A 17,570-nucleotide genomic window follows, 5' to 3' on the forward strand; every position below is an offset into this window, starting at 1 on the left:
CAGGGCAGGGCTCAGGCCCTGGCCAGCACAGCAAGAAAAGCCTGGGAACGGGCAGTTTCTCTGAGCTCACCCATCCAAGCCCTTGGGTTCCTTGATGTTCATTCAAGCTCAGCCAATAGGCAGGGGCTCGGCCTATTCCCCAGAAGCTTGCAAGGAAGGCAGAGAAGGCAGAACAATTGGCCACACCTTTAATGCCAGCACTCAGGAGGCAGAGGCAGGTGGATCTCATCAGTTCAAGGCCAGCCTGGTCTACAGAGTGAGTTCCAGGATAACCAAGGGTACACAGAGAAACCTTGTCCCAAAAAGGGGGGCAGGGCGTTGGGGGCTAGGAGGAAAATATTCACAGAGAACCCAGGCATGGGCTGTCTACGTCCTACAACAGTGCTGTGTCTGCTATAACCAGTGAGTCCCATAACTCTAAACCTGATCCAGCTTCAATAAAGAGCTATGCTTCCAAAGGTTGTCATGAGAACTGCACTCAGTAAAGGAGGAATCATTACAGTCATTATAGTCACGACAGGGGGGCAGCAGAGACAGGGCCATCACCACTATAACCCAACTAGGCCCTGCAGCCTTCAGGGCCTCTAAGAGTTTCTGACAGGCTTCTCTCTCTCCTCCGTGCCCTGCCTGACCAAACTGAGAAGTGACCAGGAGAGAGAGATAAAGTCTCAGACAGATAAGGACCAAATGAGCATAGAGACTGGGATGGGTGACAAAAAAGGGCCTAGCGCATAGCAGGGCAGTTGGCACGCAGTAGGAGTGCAACAAGTGTTGGCTGCGTCAATCTAGAGGCCATGCCATCCATTGGGCATCAGAACATGTTGGTCAGAGACATCAATAGCTCTGGGAGGCAAAAGATAGGGACTTGAACAATAAAGGCTGCAACCGCGAGGGCCAGGCCAGAGGCCATGAGGATGCTCCAGGACTAGCCGGCCACACAGCCTCATTCCCGGGCTACCGCCTCGTCTGGGTCCCCCGAGTGCTGTCATTTCTCCCATCCCTTCGGTCTTCGCCATTTCTATCCTGGAGTCTTCTGGTGTCACCTCCTCTCACTCCACGAAGACTTCTCCACCTTCTTCGGCGTCTTGTGGAGTGGCGGGCTCAGGGTGGGCTTGACTGGCTTCTGCCTCCAGCTCCCGTTCCTGCTCCAAACCCGGGGCTTTCTGCAGCTCCATGTACAGCACAAAGGCATCACTGCGGGACACATACTCCCAGCCAGTCTCTCGGACGTGGAAAAGGTCCACTGAGCCCCCTGAATAAGCATCACGGTGGGTGGCATGGGTCACCGCACAGCGGGCCAGGGCGTAGGCTTCCGGAATGGTCATGTCGTAGCGGTAGCCACGGTCGAGCACACCATAGGCGTACGGAGATCCGGAGCCCACAGAGAAGATATCCCCCTGCAGACAAGTGCCATCACTGTACACATAGAAGAGGGCCGGGCCGGCGTGGTCCCAGCCGCACAGGGCAGTGGCCACACACAGATCCAGACCCCGGTAGCGGGACATCATAGCCGACAAGAGTTTGGCTGCGCCTGCCACACTGGGCAGCCGACCTTCCCTCAGCTCCCGAAGCCGCAGCTCCCGCCGGAGCACCCGATACCACGTGACACAGTCAGCCGAGGTCCCAGAGGTGGTACCCAGGAGGTGCGGGTGCACAGGGATGACCTTCCGTGAGGCTGGGCACGCCACATAGCCGCCACAGGAGGAGCGGGTGTCGGCTGCAGCGATGACACCGTGGCGGAAGCGAAAAGCCAGGGTGGTGGTGCCATGAGCCAGCCTGGGGCCGTGGATCTGCAGGAAGGTTCGAGGGTCGCAGCCCCGAGGCACAGCCCAGCCACCAGCCTCGGGCAAGTGAGGGGATGGCCCCTGGGTGTCGAGGGTCTGCCACTGGCACACATCCTGAAGAGCCATCCCTGAGGCCGCGTGAAAGCGGGAAGGAGCGGCCAGCGTTTGAGGCCTGGCTCAGTACGGGAGGAAGGACGCTGTGGAGAAGCCGGCCTGCAGCCAGAGCCAGTAAGTGAGACCTGTGAGCTGACGCTTCATTTCCCCCAACCTCAAACGAGGCTTCGGAATTGGTCGGTAAAGCATCTCCACCCACATCAGAGAACTGCCAAGGGGGCCTGCGGAGGCTCCTGAGCTGGGGGACGCCACCTATCATGCCATGTAAGGGTCACCAGGTCACCAGAAGAGTCTCCTGTCTGTCATCCTCTGTCTACCCAACAGGGGGTGGAGGTGGGAATTAGCATAACTGAAGAGAAGGGTAGATGCCACGGGAAGGAGCTGGGCGCCCACCTCCTGGCTTTGCTCTGTGGGACATTAGGCCTGCAGAGACCTCCAACTCATGGACTGTGCTGAACACGGAAAAGATGAGAGTTTCTGTAAGAGGGGAAAGGAGACAGACTCAAATACCTCCCAGAAAAGCAGGCTACTGAGGGGGAAGAGTGACAGAACTTGAAAGTTTCCCTTCTGCTTTGGTGACAAAGGGGCCCTCCTATCTGCATACAGAGATGGCGATCCTAGGCTGGGAAGGTAAAAGCACTTGCTTAGCAAGCCTGACAACTAGTTTGATCCTCAGAACCCACATTAAAAACCCCGAGGCAGGCGGATCTCTGAGTTCAAGACCAACCTGGTCTACAGAGTGAGTTCCAGAACAGCCAGGGCTACACAGAGAAACCCTGTCTTGGAGGGGAGGCAGATGCAGTGACACATCTGTAATCAGCGTTCCTATGACAAGATGGGGAGCAGGAGCAGGAAGACCAGCTAGCCCCGAGTCCGAGAACTGGCCCTTGAGAGTTGCCCTCTGACCTCAAACTCACACACACACACACACACACACACACACACACACACACACGGGGGGGGGGGGAGAAATAAATAAAATAAAACGTAATTGACATTTTTTATTTGTTTTGTTTGTTCTTGAGTCTGGGTCTCACTATGCATGTAGCCATGGCTGAACTCAATTTTTCTAACTAGACCAGGCCGGCCTTGAATTCACAGAGCCCCGCCTGTGGGATTTAAGATTTACACCATTATACCCAGTTTAAACTTTAAAAAGAAAAAGAAACCAAATGCGATATCCGCTGTAATGAAAAAGGATATAAGAAGCAAGAGAACCCGGCAGTCACTGAGTGTGGAGGACGTCAAGGGACAAAGACGAGCCAGGCTTCAGCCTCTGTGACCGGGAGAACATCACTGTCATACACACACATGTGCTAAGTATGAAGGAGGCAAAGAGATGCACAGCAGAGAAACAGCTCTCGTTGAAGGTCACAGCGGGGGCTGGCCACATGGCTCAGACAGCCCTTTTGCCACCAAGCCTGATGGCCTGAGTTCAGTTCCCGGAACCCACGTGTTAACAGGAGGGTACTGGGGGCTGGAGAGATTGGTTAAGTGGTTAAGGGCACTGACTGCTCTTCCAAAGGACCCAGGTTCAATTCCCAGTACCCACATGGCAGCTCACAACTGTTTGTAATTCCAACATCTGACACCCACACACAGACATACATGCAGGCAAAACACCAATGCACATTGAATAAAAATAGATTAAAAAAAAAAAAAGGAGGGAGCGCCAGGCGGTGGTGGCCTTTAATCCCAACACTTGGAAGGCAGAGACAGGTGGATCTCTGTGAGTTTGAGGCCAGCCTGGTCTACAGAGTGAGTTACAGGACAGCCTCCAAAACAATACAGAGAAACCCTGTCTCAAAAATAAATAAATAAATAAAAAGAGGGGGCTCTCACGCTCTTACTCTTCTTTCTGCTTTCTCTGCTCTTTCCCTCTCTGCTCTCCTCTCTTTCTGCTCCTCCTGACTCTCTCTTCTCTTCTGTCCTCCCTCTGTCTCTGTGTCTCTTTCCTTTCCCCTCCCTCCCCTTTCTAATAAAACATCCCATTCAAAAAAAAAAAAAAAAAAGGAGGAGACTGTTTCCAGCAGGCTGTTCTCTGACACCATACATGTGACGTAACACACATACCAAAACATAAACTCATTCTCTCATGTGCACACATATAAGTAAGTGTGAGCTCACATTTGCCAAGCCCAGCAGCACACACCTACAATCCCTCTCTGGGAAAGCTGAGAACAGAGGCTCACTACACTATGTAGTTAGACCTGGACACAGAAAAGTGAAAAACGCACCTTAACAGACGTACAGGTGCCATTAGTCAAGAATGAAAGAACCGTTCAAAGGAGTCAAAGGAGTGGACATGTTACAGGAGTGATTGCAAAGAATTCATGCTGGATAAACAGCAAGTTTCTCTTGTTTTTTTTTTTTTGTTTTTTTTTTTTGTTTTTGTTTTTTTTTTCGAGACAGGGTTTCTCTGTATTGTTTTGGAGCCTGTCCTGGAACTTGCTCTGTAGACCAGGCTGGCCTCGAACTCACAGAGATCCGCCTGCCTCTGCCTCCCGAGTGCTGGGATTAAAGGCGTGCGCCACCAGCGCCCGGCTCTTGTTCTTTTTGTGTGTGGCAGGAATGTGGGGGGATATGCATGTGTTGTGAGATATTCGACCACACTGTGAACCCCGAGTTTGAGTTTGTGTTTGTCGTTAATTAAATAAAATCAACCTTGGATCAGGAGGCAGAGCAAGCAACCAGTTGATAGGAAGTAATCACAGAGAGTCAGAAGGAGCCTGGAAGACGGGTGGAGATACTCTCAGGAAGTAGTGGGGAGGGACTTTGAGTGGAGCGGCCTCTTTTGGTTTGGCTGAATGGAAAGACTCTCTCTGAGATGCCAGCTAAGAGGGAAGGAAGGTCAGCTAGTTGTTCCTCAACCTCTCTGACCTCACAGGTTTTCATCCCAGCCTCTGACTCCCAAGTCTTATTGATAAATTGACTGATGGAGATTTAGTTAAAAACTACATTTGGTGGCAGCAGCAGGAGGAGGACCCGGTGAGATGTAAAAGTCCCACGAGGCCTCTGCCTGAGAAGCTGGTCAGTTACTGCAGATCTGCAATTACTGGATGAGACGGCAGTAGATTCAGGTGCAGCCGCTGTGCCGGAAGAAAAACATCATGCATGTGTGTGCATGGGGGCTGGGGGCACAGACTCACGTGTGGCAGCTAGCTGGAGATAGCAGCTGTCCTGTCTATCACTCTACTGCATTCTTTTGAGACAGGATCTCTCAGGCAACCTAAAATTCTGGTTTTCCCCTTGTCCAGCTGGCCAGCAAGCCTCTGGGATCTGCTGTCTCCATTGCCCAACACTGGGGCTGCAGGCACTCATGCCTACACCCAGCTTTTTAACTAGGTGCTGGGGATCCAAACTGAAGTCAGCTCAAGCCCTGCCTTGCATTTCCTACACTGTAAGTGTGAGACAGATAAAAATGTTTTGCCTCTAGTTGTAGGACTTGGACATACTGCCAGATTTCAGCATGAAAAATACTGAGCATGCAAAGCCTGCTATAGGAGAGGAAGGCCTGAGTGGGGCATCAAAAGAACACTGGATTTAGATACTGATAGGTGAATCCAACAAGCAAGGCTGGAAGGAAGCAACAATTCGTAATATGCCTACTTCCCGACTTGCTATCATTCTCAAGAGTGTTGGCAGGTAAAGGTGGGTAGAGGAAGTAGCAGGCCATGAAATATGGCCTCTTACCAATGAAGCACCTCATTTTGGCAGGCTGCAGTTGAACCTCTTGTTACGTTTTGTGGACCCTCAACTCTCCTTCAGGTTCTCAGATGTCAATTGCTTCTGGGTTAAATGTCCTGGCTAAGGCACGCACCCTGCCATGCGCCTTTAATCCCAGCACTTGGGAGTCAGAAGCAGGTGAATCTCCGAGTTCAAGGCCAGCCTGGTCTAGAGAGAGAGTTCCAGGACAGTGAGGGCTCCACAGAGAAACCTTGTCTTGAAAAAACAAAAACAAACAAACAACAAAAGCAGGCACTAAGCTGAGAATAGACTTTTTAGTTAACCAAAACTTTTGTTTTTCATTTTTTTAATTTTTTTTTTGGATTGAAATACACTTTAATGAGTTCCTCAGTAACTGCAATTTGTAATCTGCAGCTGTCTGGCATCAGGACTTGCTTCCTGCTCCACAGGCTTCAGATGTCGCTGTGCTACCAATTCCCCAGTGCTCTTGAGGCATGCGCCAGACACGGCCTCTTCTGTGGTAAGTCCTTGTGGCAGCTCCAGGGGCTGGATGTGTATCAAGTGTTTGACCACTTTCAACTGTGCGTCCACTGGAGGGATGTTCTTGTGAATTTGAGGGCTGTGTGCCTTCTGAAGTCCAAGCATCTTGACTGTATCTTTTTCCCAGTATGGACGCCTTTTTGTACTTTTTATTCTTGTAACAAAGTACAGTTTATGAGGGTGCTGGGGTCCCCACCATATTTTTCATGATCTTCAGGTCTTGGCTGAAGCACTTTATCTGGAATTCTTGATCTGGTAAATTTGTGACAACTCCAATCTGTACCAGTGAGAGATTCTACACCTTTCTTCACAGTCTGTAGTCTGCCTGGAGGCCTCTGAAATACTGAGCACAAAATGCCAGCATAAGTGTAGTAATGCTTCTCTTTAGAGGCTTTGTAGAAAACAGACACTACCTCCACCAGGTGATCAGGGACACATAACACCAAGTGACAGAAGGTGACAGCATTCCAGTCAGAGCTACATAGTGGGAACCTATTTACGTCGCCAGGACCTCCAACTCAGAACTGAAAAAGCAGTTTTTCATTCTTTATTTGCCTTTCAGGCAATTTATTACTAAAAATTCTTACTAGAAGATGGAAGAGAATATTAAAATCTGGTTACTTTTAGCAAGGTGTGGTGCACGCCTTTATCCCAGTGCTCTGAGGCAGAGGCAGGAGGATCACTGTGAGTTCCAGGCCAGCCTGGTCTACATAGCAAGTTCCAGCCCAAGCCATAGCTATATTGTGAAACTCTGTCTCAAAAAAACAAAACTTTTAAGGGACAGCAAGTCTGATACAGTGGCTCAGGCTTGCAATCCCATTAGTCTAAGACAAGGGGAGAGAGCCTGTTGCGCTATGGACAATCTGGGCTACATAAGTGAGTTTAATGGCAGTCTAGGTTATAGAATATGACCATCTCAAAAAAGGGGCAAAAATCAGCTGTGGTATTAATGCTATAAAAAAGAAGCGGTATTTTCGTTGTTGTTTTGCTTTTCCACACAGGGTTTCTCTGGTAACAGTCCTGGATGTCCTGGAACTTGCTTTGTAGACCAGGCTGGCCTCGAACTCATAGAGATCCCTTGCCTCTGCCTCCCGAGTGGAGGGCTGGGGTTAAAGGCGTGTCTGTCACTCCCCGATGGAGGAGGAGGTGTCTTTTGTTCTTTTTTTTTTTTTTTAAACAACAAACTACTTCGGCTGAATTAACACAACAGGAAAATGGCCTGAAAACAATTATTTTAACCGGTATTAGGAAGGGTGACCTTAAAAACAGTGGCAACCTCAATCTTGTTAACAAGAGTTTTTAGAAACATAGATGCAGCCTGCAACCTGAACCTGGGCCTGGGCGGCGACCGGACACTGGCATGCAGCTTGGATTCTCCAGCAGTCACGCCCTTCTCAAAGATGGCCGAACTCAGCTCCCTCACCCACCGAGAACAGCCACTCCCTATTTCCGCCCTTCCTCGGTGAAAACAGTCTGGTGCAGGCACTTGGAGGCGTGGTTGCCCGGAGTAAAAATGTCTCCTCCCTCGCTACAGATTTAATAGGACGTGAAGCTGCGACGGCGCGGCTTTGCTTGTCCGTTCTTGGGAGGCGGTCTCAGAGCTAGTTCCTGTTGCCCTTACTAGAAATGGCGCTGGCTAGCGTGCTGCAGCGGCCGATACCGGTGAACCAGCATGGGTTTTTTGGACTCGGAGGTCGTGCAGATCTGCTGGACCTGGGTCCGGGGAGCCCTGGTGATGGGCTGAGCCTGGCGGCGCCCAGCTGGGGTGTCCCAGAGGAGCCGAGAATCGAAATGCTTCATGGAACCACCACCCTGGCCTTCAAGGTGCTCAGCCAGCCGCCTTGCGGCCCTGGCCTTTCCGGCATCCTAGCCGGAACCGAGGCGGGCAGAGGGTCGGTCGTCTCATCCCGACCCTTAGCGGTTTCGTCGCCTCGTAATCTTGAGAAACGGGAGGTGGGATGGGGGGCAGTGAGGGAAGGAGACTGGGGTCCCCTCCCTGGAGCTTGATGAAGTCCGGGAACCACCGTAGTAGGTGCAAGCGACGAAGGTCCCCGTCCTAGCTCTACAGTAACTAGTTAGTTGTGGCTCTTAGGCGAGTCTTTCAAGATTTATTTATTCTTATTTTTGTGTGTTTTGCTGATATGTATATTCACCACGTGTGTAGTGCTCGCAGAGGCCAAGAGAGGGCGTCGGATTCATTGGACCCGGAATTACAGACCTTTGTGGGCGCTCACAAAGGTCTATGTGGGTCCTGGGAACTGAACTCGACCACTGAAGAGCAGCCAGTGCTCTTAACCCCCGAGCCATCTCTCTAGTCCTCTTAGGGTCGTCTTTATGTCATTAAACTTACTTCTTCATATGTAAAGTGGCTATTCCCAATTCAGGGATTGCTGTTAAACCCAATGTGAACTCGAGTACACGGTCTAAAAAAGATGCGTAAGGGTTTTACATTAATACGAAGAGAAGTATTGGAAATATTTGTGGTCTTATGTGACCTATTTTTTGTGTTTTCTCTGACTTTAATTAGTTTCGCCATGGAGTCATTGTTGCAGCTGATTCCCGGGCCACAGCAGGAGCTTATATTGCCTCCCAGACAGTGAAGAAAGTAATAGAAATCAACCCTTACCTTCTGGGCACCATGGCTGGGGGTGCAGCCGATTGCAGCTTCTGGGAGCGGTTGTTGGCTCGACAGTGTCGAATCTATGAGCTTCGAAATAAGGAACGCATCTCTGTCGCAGCGGCCTCCAAACTTCTTGCTAACATGGTCTATCAGTACAAAGGCATGGGGCTGTCCATGGGCACCATGATCTGTGGCTGGGATAAGAGAGGCCCTGGTGAGTTGTGTTGTAGTTATGCTCCTTGGGGTAGAGACTACAGTGGGGAAGGGATAATAAGGGCTCTCAGTGGACGCTGAGGATGTACGTGTTAATTAGGTTCTTAGCTTTTCCTGCCCTCTCCGAGTTAGGCATTGCACTATATGTACAGGAAAGGGCATGGAGTTAGATTTGCTGTGTCATTGACTGTCTTAGTCAGTTGGCCTTAAGTTACCTGTTTTTCTTAGCCTGGCTCTTCATCTGTCAGTTGGTTCAGTGCGCGGCACAGTGGTTGAATGCGGTAAAGCAATAAGTACGATGTCTGGCATGTTTTCCATCTTCCCTTCACAAGGACAGGACAAGAAAACAGCTTTATTTAAGAATTAAATTGATGATAGATAAACTTAGCTAGCATTTTCTTTCTTTTTGGGGGCAGGGGGTGGTTTGAGACAGGGTTTCTCTTTGTAGCTGTGACTGTCCTGGAACTCACTCCACCTGCATCTCCCTCCTGAGTGATGGGATTAAAGACGTGTACCACCACCTGCAAGTTAGCGTTTTCTCACAGTACAAAAAAGTGAGCTGCACACATTAATTTAAAAATTTCTCATGTCCGGGCGTTGGTGGCGCACTCCTTTAATCCCAGCACTCGGGAGGCAGAGGCAGGCGGATCTCTGTAAGTTCGAGGCCAGCCTGGTCTACAGAGCGAGTTCCAGGACAGCCTCCAAAGCCACAGAGAAACCTTGTCTCGAAAAGCCAAAAAAAAAATTTCTCATGAATATACATATGCTTTTTAATTTTTTTTATGTGCATGGATATTTTGTCTGCATATATGTCTGTGCACTACAGTGCATGCCTAGTGCCCGAAGAGGCTACACAAGGGTATTGGATTGCCTGGAATATAATTACTGACAGTTGTCAGCCACAATGTGGTTGCTGGGAACCAAACCCTGGTCCTCTGCAAGAACAACCCATAGAGCCATCTCTCTAGCCCCATTTTTAAACATTTTAAGTTACTTTATTTGTTTTTCCTGTGTTTGTGAGTTCAAGAAAGTGTACATCCCAACATACACATGTAGAGGCCAGAGGATAACTGTAGGAGCTGGTTCTCTAGGCCAGAGAATAACTAGGAGCTGGTTCTCTAGGCCAGAGGATAACTTGTAGGAGCTGGTTCTCTAGGCCAGAGGATAACTAGGAGCTGGTTCTCTAGGCCAGAGGATAACTTGTAGGAGCTGGTTCTCTAGGCCAGAGGATGACTTGTAGGAGCTGGTTCCCTAGGCCAGAGGATAACTAGGAGCTGGTTCTCTAGGCCAGAGGATAACTTGTAGGAGCTGGTTCTCTAGGCCAGAGGATGACTTGTAGGAGCTGGTTCTCTAGGCCAGAGGATAACTAGGAGCTGGTTCTCTAGGCCAGAGGATAACTTGTAGGAGCTGGTTCTCTAGGCCAGAGGATGACTTGTAGGAGCTGGTTCTCTAGGCCAGAGGATAACTTGTAGGAGCTGGTTCTCTAGGCCAGAGGATAACTTGTAGGAGCTGGTTCTCTAGGCCAGAGGATGACTTGTAGGAGCTGGTTCCCTAGGCCAGAGGATAACTAGGAGCTGGTTCTCTAGGCCAGAGGATAACTTGTAGGAGCTGGTTCTCTAGGCCAGAGGATGACTTGTAGGAGCTGGTTCTCTAGGCCAGAGGATAACTTGTAGGAGCTGGTTCTCTAGCTCTGTGGATCACATTCAGGACATCAGGCCTGGTTGGTGGTAAGCAACGGTTACATGCTGAGTCACCTCCCTGGCCCTAACTTTAAAAACACAGAGAAGCCAAGTGATTCACCTCTGTGATCTTAGCAGTAGGGAGACTGAAGCAGGAGGGCCAAGAGTTTAAAGCCAGCCTAAGCTAGATAGCACCAGGAGAGCCTGGGTCATATGGTGAGATTGAATCAGAAGTAAATGAAGCTGGTGGGATTGGTTTATAGTTAATATAATATACAATACCCAAGCAAGGAGCGGGGAGATGGCTCAGTGGCTAAGAGCACTGGCTGTTCTTCAGAGGACCCAGCCTCAATCCCCAGCACCCACGTGACATCTCACAGCAGTCTGTAACTCCAGTTTCAGGGTATCCGACATTCTCCTACAGACATACATGCAGGGAAAAAACATCAATGCACATGAAATAAAGATAATAACCCAAGCTATTTCTCAGTATTTGGTGGTAGTACCATTTTAAGTCAGTCACATTCAGTCACTTGTCACTGTGTTGGATGGTCCTTTAGTCTTTGGCCCACAAGGAGCCGTCTCTTGCAGAAGTGTTACGGTCTGCCATGCCTGAAGTCCTAAGCTTGGGATGCTCAGCATCCTTGCCTTTTGGACTTACCAGTAGGCAGGATAGTTCCTATAATGTGAGGCGAGATGTGGGGTGTGATGTGGAGTCTGGAGGCCTCAGTAGTAAATTCCATTCTGTCTTTCTCCAATTTTCAAAAAAGTATTTTGTTAGTGAGTTTCTGTGTGTGGATGAGTGTTTGCATGTATGTATGTGTACCGTTTGCACGTCCAGTGTCCAAGGAAGTCCAAAGAGGGCATTGTATCCCCAGAAACTGGAATTACAGGCAGTTGTGAGCTACCCTGTGGATGCTGACAACTGACCCTGGATCCTAGACAAGAGCAGTAAGTGCTCATAACTGCTGAGCATCTTTCTAGCCCCTGCTTTGTTTTGAGACAGAGTTTTATGTAGCCCAGGCTAGCCTCAAACTCGATACATAGTTAAGGCTAGCCTTTAACTCCTGATCCTCCTGCCTCCACTTCCCAAGTGTGCTGGATTCCATTTTGATGGTGCTCTGTGTGTGTGTGTTGGGTAGAAATCAAACCCAGGGCCACCTTGTACATGCAAGGCATATATTCTGCTGCAGAGCAACATCTCTGTTGAGGAAGATGAGAAATTGCCTTAGAAAGTGAACAAGATAGCAAAGAAATGATGGTCTTTTTCCTTTTTTCCCTCATCTCCTTTCCAGGCCTCTACTATGTAGACAGTGAGGGGAACCGCATCTCTGGAACGGCCTTCTCGGTGGGTTCTGGCTCTGTGTATGCTTATGGAGTCATGGATCGAGGCTACTCCTACGACCTAGACGTCCATCAGGCTTATGATCTAGCCCGCCGAGCCATCTACCAAGCCACCTACAGAGATGCCTACTCTGGAGGTTCAGTCAACCTCTACCACGTGCGGGAGGATGGCTGGATCCGTGTCTCCAGTGACAATGTAGCTGATTTACACGACAAGTATAGTGCACCTGACGTCTGAAGGAAAGTGGATCTGGTTGTTTGCACCTATTGGGGTGGCTCTCGTTGGTTATAATAAATAACAACTCCCCATCCCATAGTGAAGGTCTCATTTGTCTCAATACCTTTTGTAAAGCTCTGGAACATGGGTGTGTGTTTGCGGTTGGTGAGCTCCTGGTGCATTAGCGTTTGTTTTATTCTCTTGGATGCTAAATTACACTACGTTTCACCCTCAGCCTCGCATCTTTGTCCACACTGTCCCTCCTTCAGGCACTTCACAGTCAAATAAGCCAGGACAGTGGGAGAGGAGGCACTGTAATTACAGGAAACAGTGGTGTGAAGACATCGTCTGGTGAATACATTAATGTCCTCACTCATGAAGCTAATAGCAAAGCAAGAGAGATAGGCGGGGAGGAGGGAGAGGCTTCCTGCTTTGGATTGCAAAGATGAAAAGTTGATGGGGTGGAAAGATGCACAGGGATGTTCCAGCCAGGGCTGTAGAGGAAAAAGCTCTTAGCTTGTGTTGGTAGGAAGAGACCATACACAGTTAGAATGATAAACCCCCCACCCCAAGAGACAGGGTTCCTCTGTGTAGCCCTGGCTGTCCTAGAATTCCCTCTGTACACCAGGCTAGCCTTGAGCTCACAGAGCTCTGTCTCCTGAGTGCTTGGATCAAAGTCACTGAGCCAAATCTACAATCTGGAATGAGCTGGGAAGGGAAGGATGGAGCCCTAAGAAAGTAGATGTGGGTTTAGGGTTTAGTGAAAGTCTTGGTGATCCTGTTCTGGTATCCCAGTGTATGGGTGATGGATGTGTCCCTGGAGGGGAAAGGGTGGGCTTCTAGCCTCCTGGGCAAGAAGCAGCTCAAATGCTACTAGAATTTGTTTGTGGGCTGAGCCCACAGAAAGTTGACATCACACACCCAGCTTTGAGGGGTCTGCAAAAGAAGACAGGGCTGGCAGGAGAACAGTCAGACGAAGAACAGGTTCTCCCTGTGCGGATCTCTCTTCCCATCTCAGCAGGGTGCAGCTTGTGCTCTGATTGATGAGCCTGTCCTTAGGAACTGATGGAGGCTTGTTAATTGCATTTGTCAAGTGCAGGGAAATTGTGAATTAGTGAGACTGGAGTAGCGGGCTTGGAAAACAAATGACTGCTGTGCCTCAGGAGATTCATGTGGCTGTAAAGTCTCTGGAGGCTGGGAACCACTGAGCATGGACCCAAATAGACTACGTTCACAATGAGGATGTTTTGGCTGGGGGTGTAGCTCAGGTGATAGAGTGCACGTCTAGCATTTACAAAGCCCTAGGTTCAAACAGCACCACGTAAAAACAGTGTACCTCTGAGTTCAAGGCCAGCCAGGTGATGGTGGTACACACCTTTAATACCAGCACTTAGGAGGCAGAGACAGGCAGATCTCTGTGAGTTCGAGGCCAGCCTGATCTACAGAGTGAGTTCAGGAGAGACTCCAAAGCAATACAGAGAAACCCTGTCTTGAAAAACTGTGGGAACACCAGACCTTGAGCAGAGACCCACTTCCCCTTCTGTCTGGGAGTAGGCAGCTGTAAGACAATGTTTAGTAAAAACATGTTTACTAAAAATGATACAATAAGTTCCTGGGAAAGGCCTTCCCACAGAAACCGCCCTGACCTCGACCTTGTCCAAAGACTAACCGCACCTTCAGAAACCCACACACATCCACCTCTGGTGTCAGAGCAGAACCAGCGAGGGTAGAGGAGAGAGCAAAAGCTTCTCTGGTGGGAGATTTTCTTAGGAGGTTTTCTTGAACCTTTTTGGAGCCTGTTTAAAGTTTTCTTTATATCATTAAACGAGTCTCTGTGTTTTCAATACCCGACACCCTCCGCACGTTCTCGGACACAGGCCGCGCAGCAGACGAGACAATTGGAGGTCCCACTGAGATCGTGAAAGCGAGGTAAGTGGACGGGGTTAAGAAACTATGGGGAATAGTTCCGGGAAGCTAGAATCATTGCAGTATCAACTTAAAAAGTTACTTAAAGAACATGGGACTGCAGTCAAGTCTAAAACCCTAGAAGGCTTTCTAAAATCGATCGAAGGAGCCAGTCCATGGTTCATTACTGGGGGAAGCTTAAATATTCCAGATTGGGAGGAGGTTCGCCGTGATCTTCATAGACTTTTACGAAAAGAGGGATCTGAGTCCTTGCCCCCTACGACATTCTCCTTATGGAGATTAGTGAGGGGAGCACTTTTGACAGATAAGGTTCGTCACCGCCAGGTAGTTCAGGACACAAAAGAGGCTTTTTTAGAGTTACAAGAGACTGAGACTCAAGCCTCCTTGAGTTCAGGGGCAGAGAGTGATGATGAAGAGACCGTGATTGAAACTAGAGGCTCCATTGTTAGTGAGGATGAGGAGGAGTCTCTTAGTAACAACAAAAAAACGGGTAGACATCTCCGGGCACGACCCAAAAGAAGGACTCCGGTCAGAATCGGTTATATCCTTCTCTATCAGACCTAGAAAATGGAAGTAGCTCAGACTCAGACTCGTCACAGTCTGAAAAGGAACGATTACTTGCTGAGATCACGGCCCTTAAAAAGAACTAAAAAGATTCTAATTAAGGAAAGACAGGACAGGGAGAGAAACCCTTCCCCATACTCTGAAAAAAGGGACTCCTCCTATGAGATAACCCAGTCCTTCTCAGACCTGGAGGGAAGACCCAGAGGAGGGGTCCAATGCTGCCCGGTGGTGGCCCCAGTAATGGAAGTTCCAGATCTGAACAATTCTGGACAGGTCATTAGGCGTCATAACCCTTTAAATTTTAAGGATATAAAACAACTTAAAGAGGCAACTTTAAATTATGGCGCACAGGCTCCCTTTACACTTTCCTTAATGGAATCTTTTGCGTCTCTTAATTTGATACCTGGCGATTGGCAGCAGCTTTGCAGAGCAGCTCTGTCGGGGGGAGATTATTTGATTTGGAGAGGTGAGTTTCAGGAAAGATGCAGCCAGACAGCCCAAAGAAATGCACAGGCCGGACAGCCCCAGAGAAATGTGGAGATGCTTACCGGAAGTGGTCAATACGCCACCATTCAGCAGCAAATGCAATATGACATCGCAGTCTATGCCCAAGTGGCAGCAGCGGCCCAAGGGGCTTGGAAAGCATTGCCTTCCAAGGCAGAAGGGGAAGTGGGTCTCTGCTCAAGGTCTGGTGTTCCCACAAAAAACAAAAGTCTTTAGCAGGGTGATGATGGTGCACGACTTTAATCCCAGAATCCCAGCACTTGGGAGACAGAGGCAGGTGGATCTCTGTGAGTTTGAGTCCAGTCTGGTCTACAGAGCAAGTTCCAGGACACCAGGGCTGGTCACGGAAAAAAACAAAAACAAACAAACAAACAAAAAACCAAAAACAGTGTAGTGGCGGGTGTCTGCAATCCCGGCTCTTGGGCAGTAGATGCAGGAGAATCAAAAAGTCAAGGCCATTCTTGGCTACACTGTAAAATGGAAGTCAGCATGAGCCCCATGAAACAGGTTTTTTTTTCCCTTTGGTTTTTCAAGATTGGGTTTCTTGGTGTAGCCCTGGCTGTCCTGAAATTCAGAGGTCCAAGTCCTGAGTGCTAGGATTAAAAGTGTGTGCCACTACTGCCTGACTTTTTTTAATTTTTTATTTTTTAATGATTTATCTATTTATTTTATGTGCATTGGTGTTTTTCCTGTATATCTGTGTGCGGGTGTCAGATCCTCTGGAGCTGGATTTACAAATAGTTATCAGTTGCTATGTAGGCGCTGGAATTGAGCCCCAGATCCCCTGGAAAAGCAGCAAGTGCTTCTAACACTGAGCCATCTATCTCTCCAGCACCTAGCCCCAGTCTTTAAAAAAAAATAAATTTACGATGTTTAAAAACCAGGCTAGGCGATGATGGCACATGCCTTTAATCCCAGCTGGTGGATCTCTGTGAGTTCAAGACCAGCCTGGTCTATAAGAGCTAGTTCCAGGACAGCCTCCAAAGCCACAGAAAAACCCTGTCTCTAAAAACAAAAACAAAAAACAAAAAAACCAGAATGCTTAAAAACCATCTGGGTAGTGGCAGTACATACCTTTGATCTTGGGGTGTTGGATCTCTAAAGTTGAGGCCAGCCTGGTCTATATAGCAAGTTCCAGGATAGCTGGGCTAAACAGAGAAACCCCGTTTTTGAAAAAAACAAACCAAAAAAGCCAATCGGTGATGGTACATGCCTTTAGTCCCAGCACTCTGGAGGCAGAGGCAGGCCAATCTCTATAAATTCTAATGCAGCCTGGTCTACAGAGCGATTTCCAGGACAGGCTCCAAACAAAGTTTTAGAGAAACCCTGTCTGCAAAAACAACAAAACAAAATGCCACTTTCTAAGCCATCAGCTGCCTCCTTGTGTGCTTGTATATTCTCACTGGTGGAGATGCTGCTATTGAGTGGCATGTACCAGTTCAGGGACTCTCTCCATCATCCCTAATACAGTGGTCTTGACAAAGGATGATGGAAAAGAAATTGCCTTAAATAGCTGAAAGATTGATTTCTTGTGGCAGTTCCCGTCTCCAAGAGACAGGGCTCTTGAATGGACGGCTGACATCCTCCCTCTACATACAGCTCAGTATCACCAAAGTCTGAGTCCTCTGGCTTAGTCTGGGGTCTAATCAGGATAAAAAAGAAAACAGGCACTCCTAGAGGCCTGTGCGCGCTCCTTCCAGCAGACAACATTGTGGGGTAAAGGCTGGAAGTGCCTTATGGCATCTCCGCATCCATCAGGCGGGGGCTGTGGGGGTAGAGCGTGCTGCAGGGAGAGCTCCATGTTTGTGAAGAGATGGTAGGTGAGGGCATGGAGGACAGTTAAGCAAATCAGAGGCTGACGCATAGCAGTTACTGAATATTCCCTCTTAGGCAAGACCAGAAGGTCAGTGTCTCTTGATATCCTCCTCAGCTACAAATGAGAAAACTGTCAAAGCCATTTGGGGAAAGGAAATCACATCGTTTGAGGGGAAATAAAACAACACAATCCACGCAGTATGCTAGGAGAAATTAAGAGGTGAGGTGAAGCTGTGTACCCCTAGCACTGAAGAGGCAGAGGCAGGATTAGGAGTTCAAGACTGCCCTTGTCTATGGAGCAAGTTTGAGGCCACCCTGTCTCAAAAATAGTGGCAGCAAGAGAGGTAGGATGAAAACTGAGCCTGACGTGAGGCTGGGGCGGGGAGGACAAGGGGCTCTGAGGGGAGTAAGGGGGTGTTCCTCTTATGCCTACAGTAACAAGAGTGACAGCTAGGCCTATTCTAGTGGGTACTCTTAGGTTGTTTTTGTTTTTAACATTTTGCTGTTTTCTTAGAAGATCCCTCCTGCTAGGGCCATAATACCAGAATAAAAATGACCGGCAA

General features: G+C 48.9%; 2 protein-coding genes and 1 pseudogene across 2 annotated transcripts; 1 reads left to right on the plus strand and 2 right to left on the minus strand.

Annotated features, from left to right (window-relative positions):
* Positions 1-174: 174 nt before the first annotated feature.
* Psmb11 (proteasome subunit beta 11) lies at positions 175-2,024 on the minus strand. Its single transcript, XM_005139346.4, has one exon. The coding sequence runs from the start codon at positions 1,908-1,910 to the stop codon at positions 1,050-1,052; it is 861 nt and encodes a 286-aa protein (XP_005139403.2). The 5' UTR covers positions 1,911-2,024; the 3' UTR covers positions 175-1,049.
* A 3,836-nt stretch (positions 2,025-5,860) lies between these two features.
* On the minus strand, positions 5,861-6,945 carry LOC101823432 (annotated as a pseudogene).
* Positions 6,946-7,665: 720 nt separating this feature from the next.
* On the plus strand, positions 7,666-12,297 carry Psmb5 (proteasome 20S subunit beta 5). The gene is made up of 3 exons (XM_005139340.4): positions 7,666-7,949; positions 8,653-8,959; positions 11,933-12,297. The coding sequence occupies exons 1-3, from the start codon at positions 7,752-7,754 to the stop codon at positions 12,217-12,219; spliced, it is 792 nt and encodes a 263-aa protein (XP_005139397.3). The 5' UTR covers positions 7,666-7,751; the 3' UTR covers positions 12,220-12,297.
* The last annotated feature ends 5,273 nt before the right edge of the window (positions 12,298-17,570 follow it).

The sequence above is a fragment of the Mesocricetus auratus genome, unplaced genomic scaffold (assembly GCF_017639785.1).
Source record: "Mesocricetus auratus isolate SY011 unplaced genomic scaffold, BCM_Maur_2.0 Super-Scaffold_100707, whole genome shotgun sequence".
Lineage (NCBI taxonomy): Eukaryota > Metazoa > Chordata > Mammalia > Rodentia > Cricetidae > Mesocricetus > Mesocricetus auratus.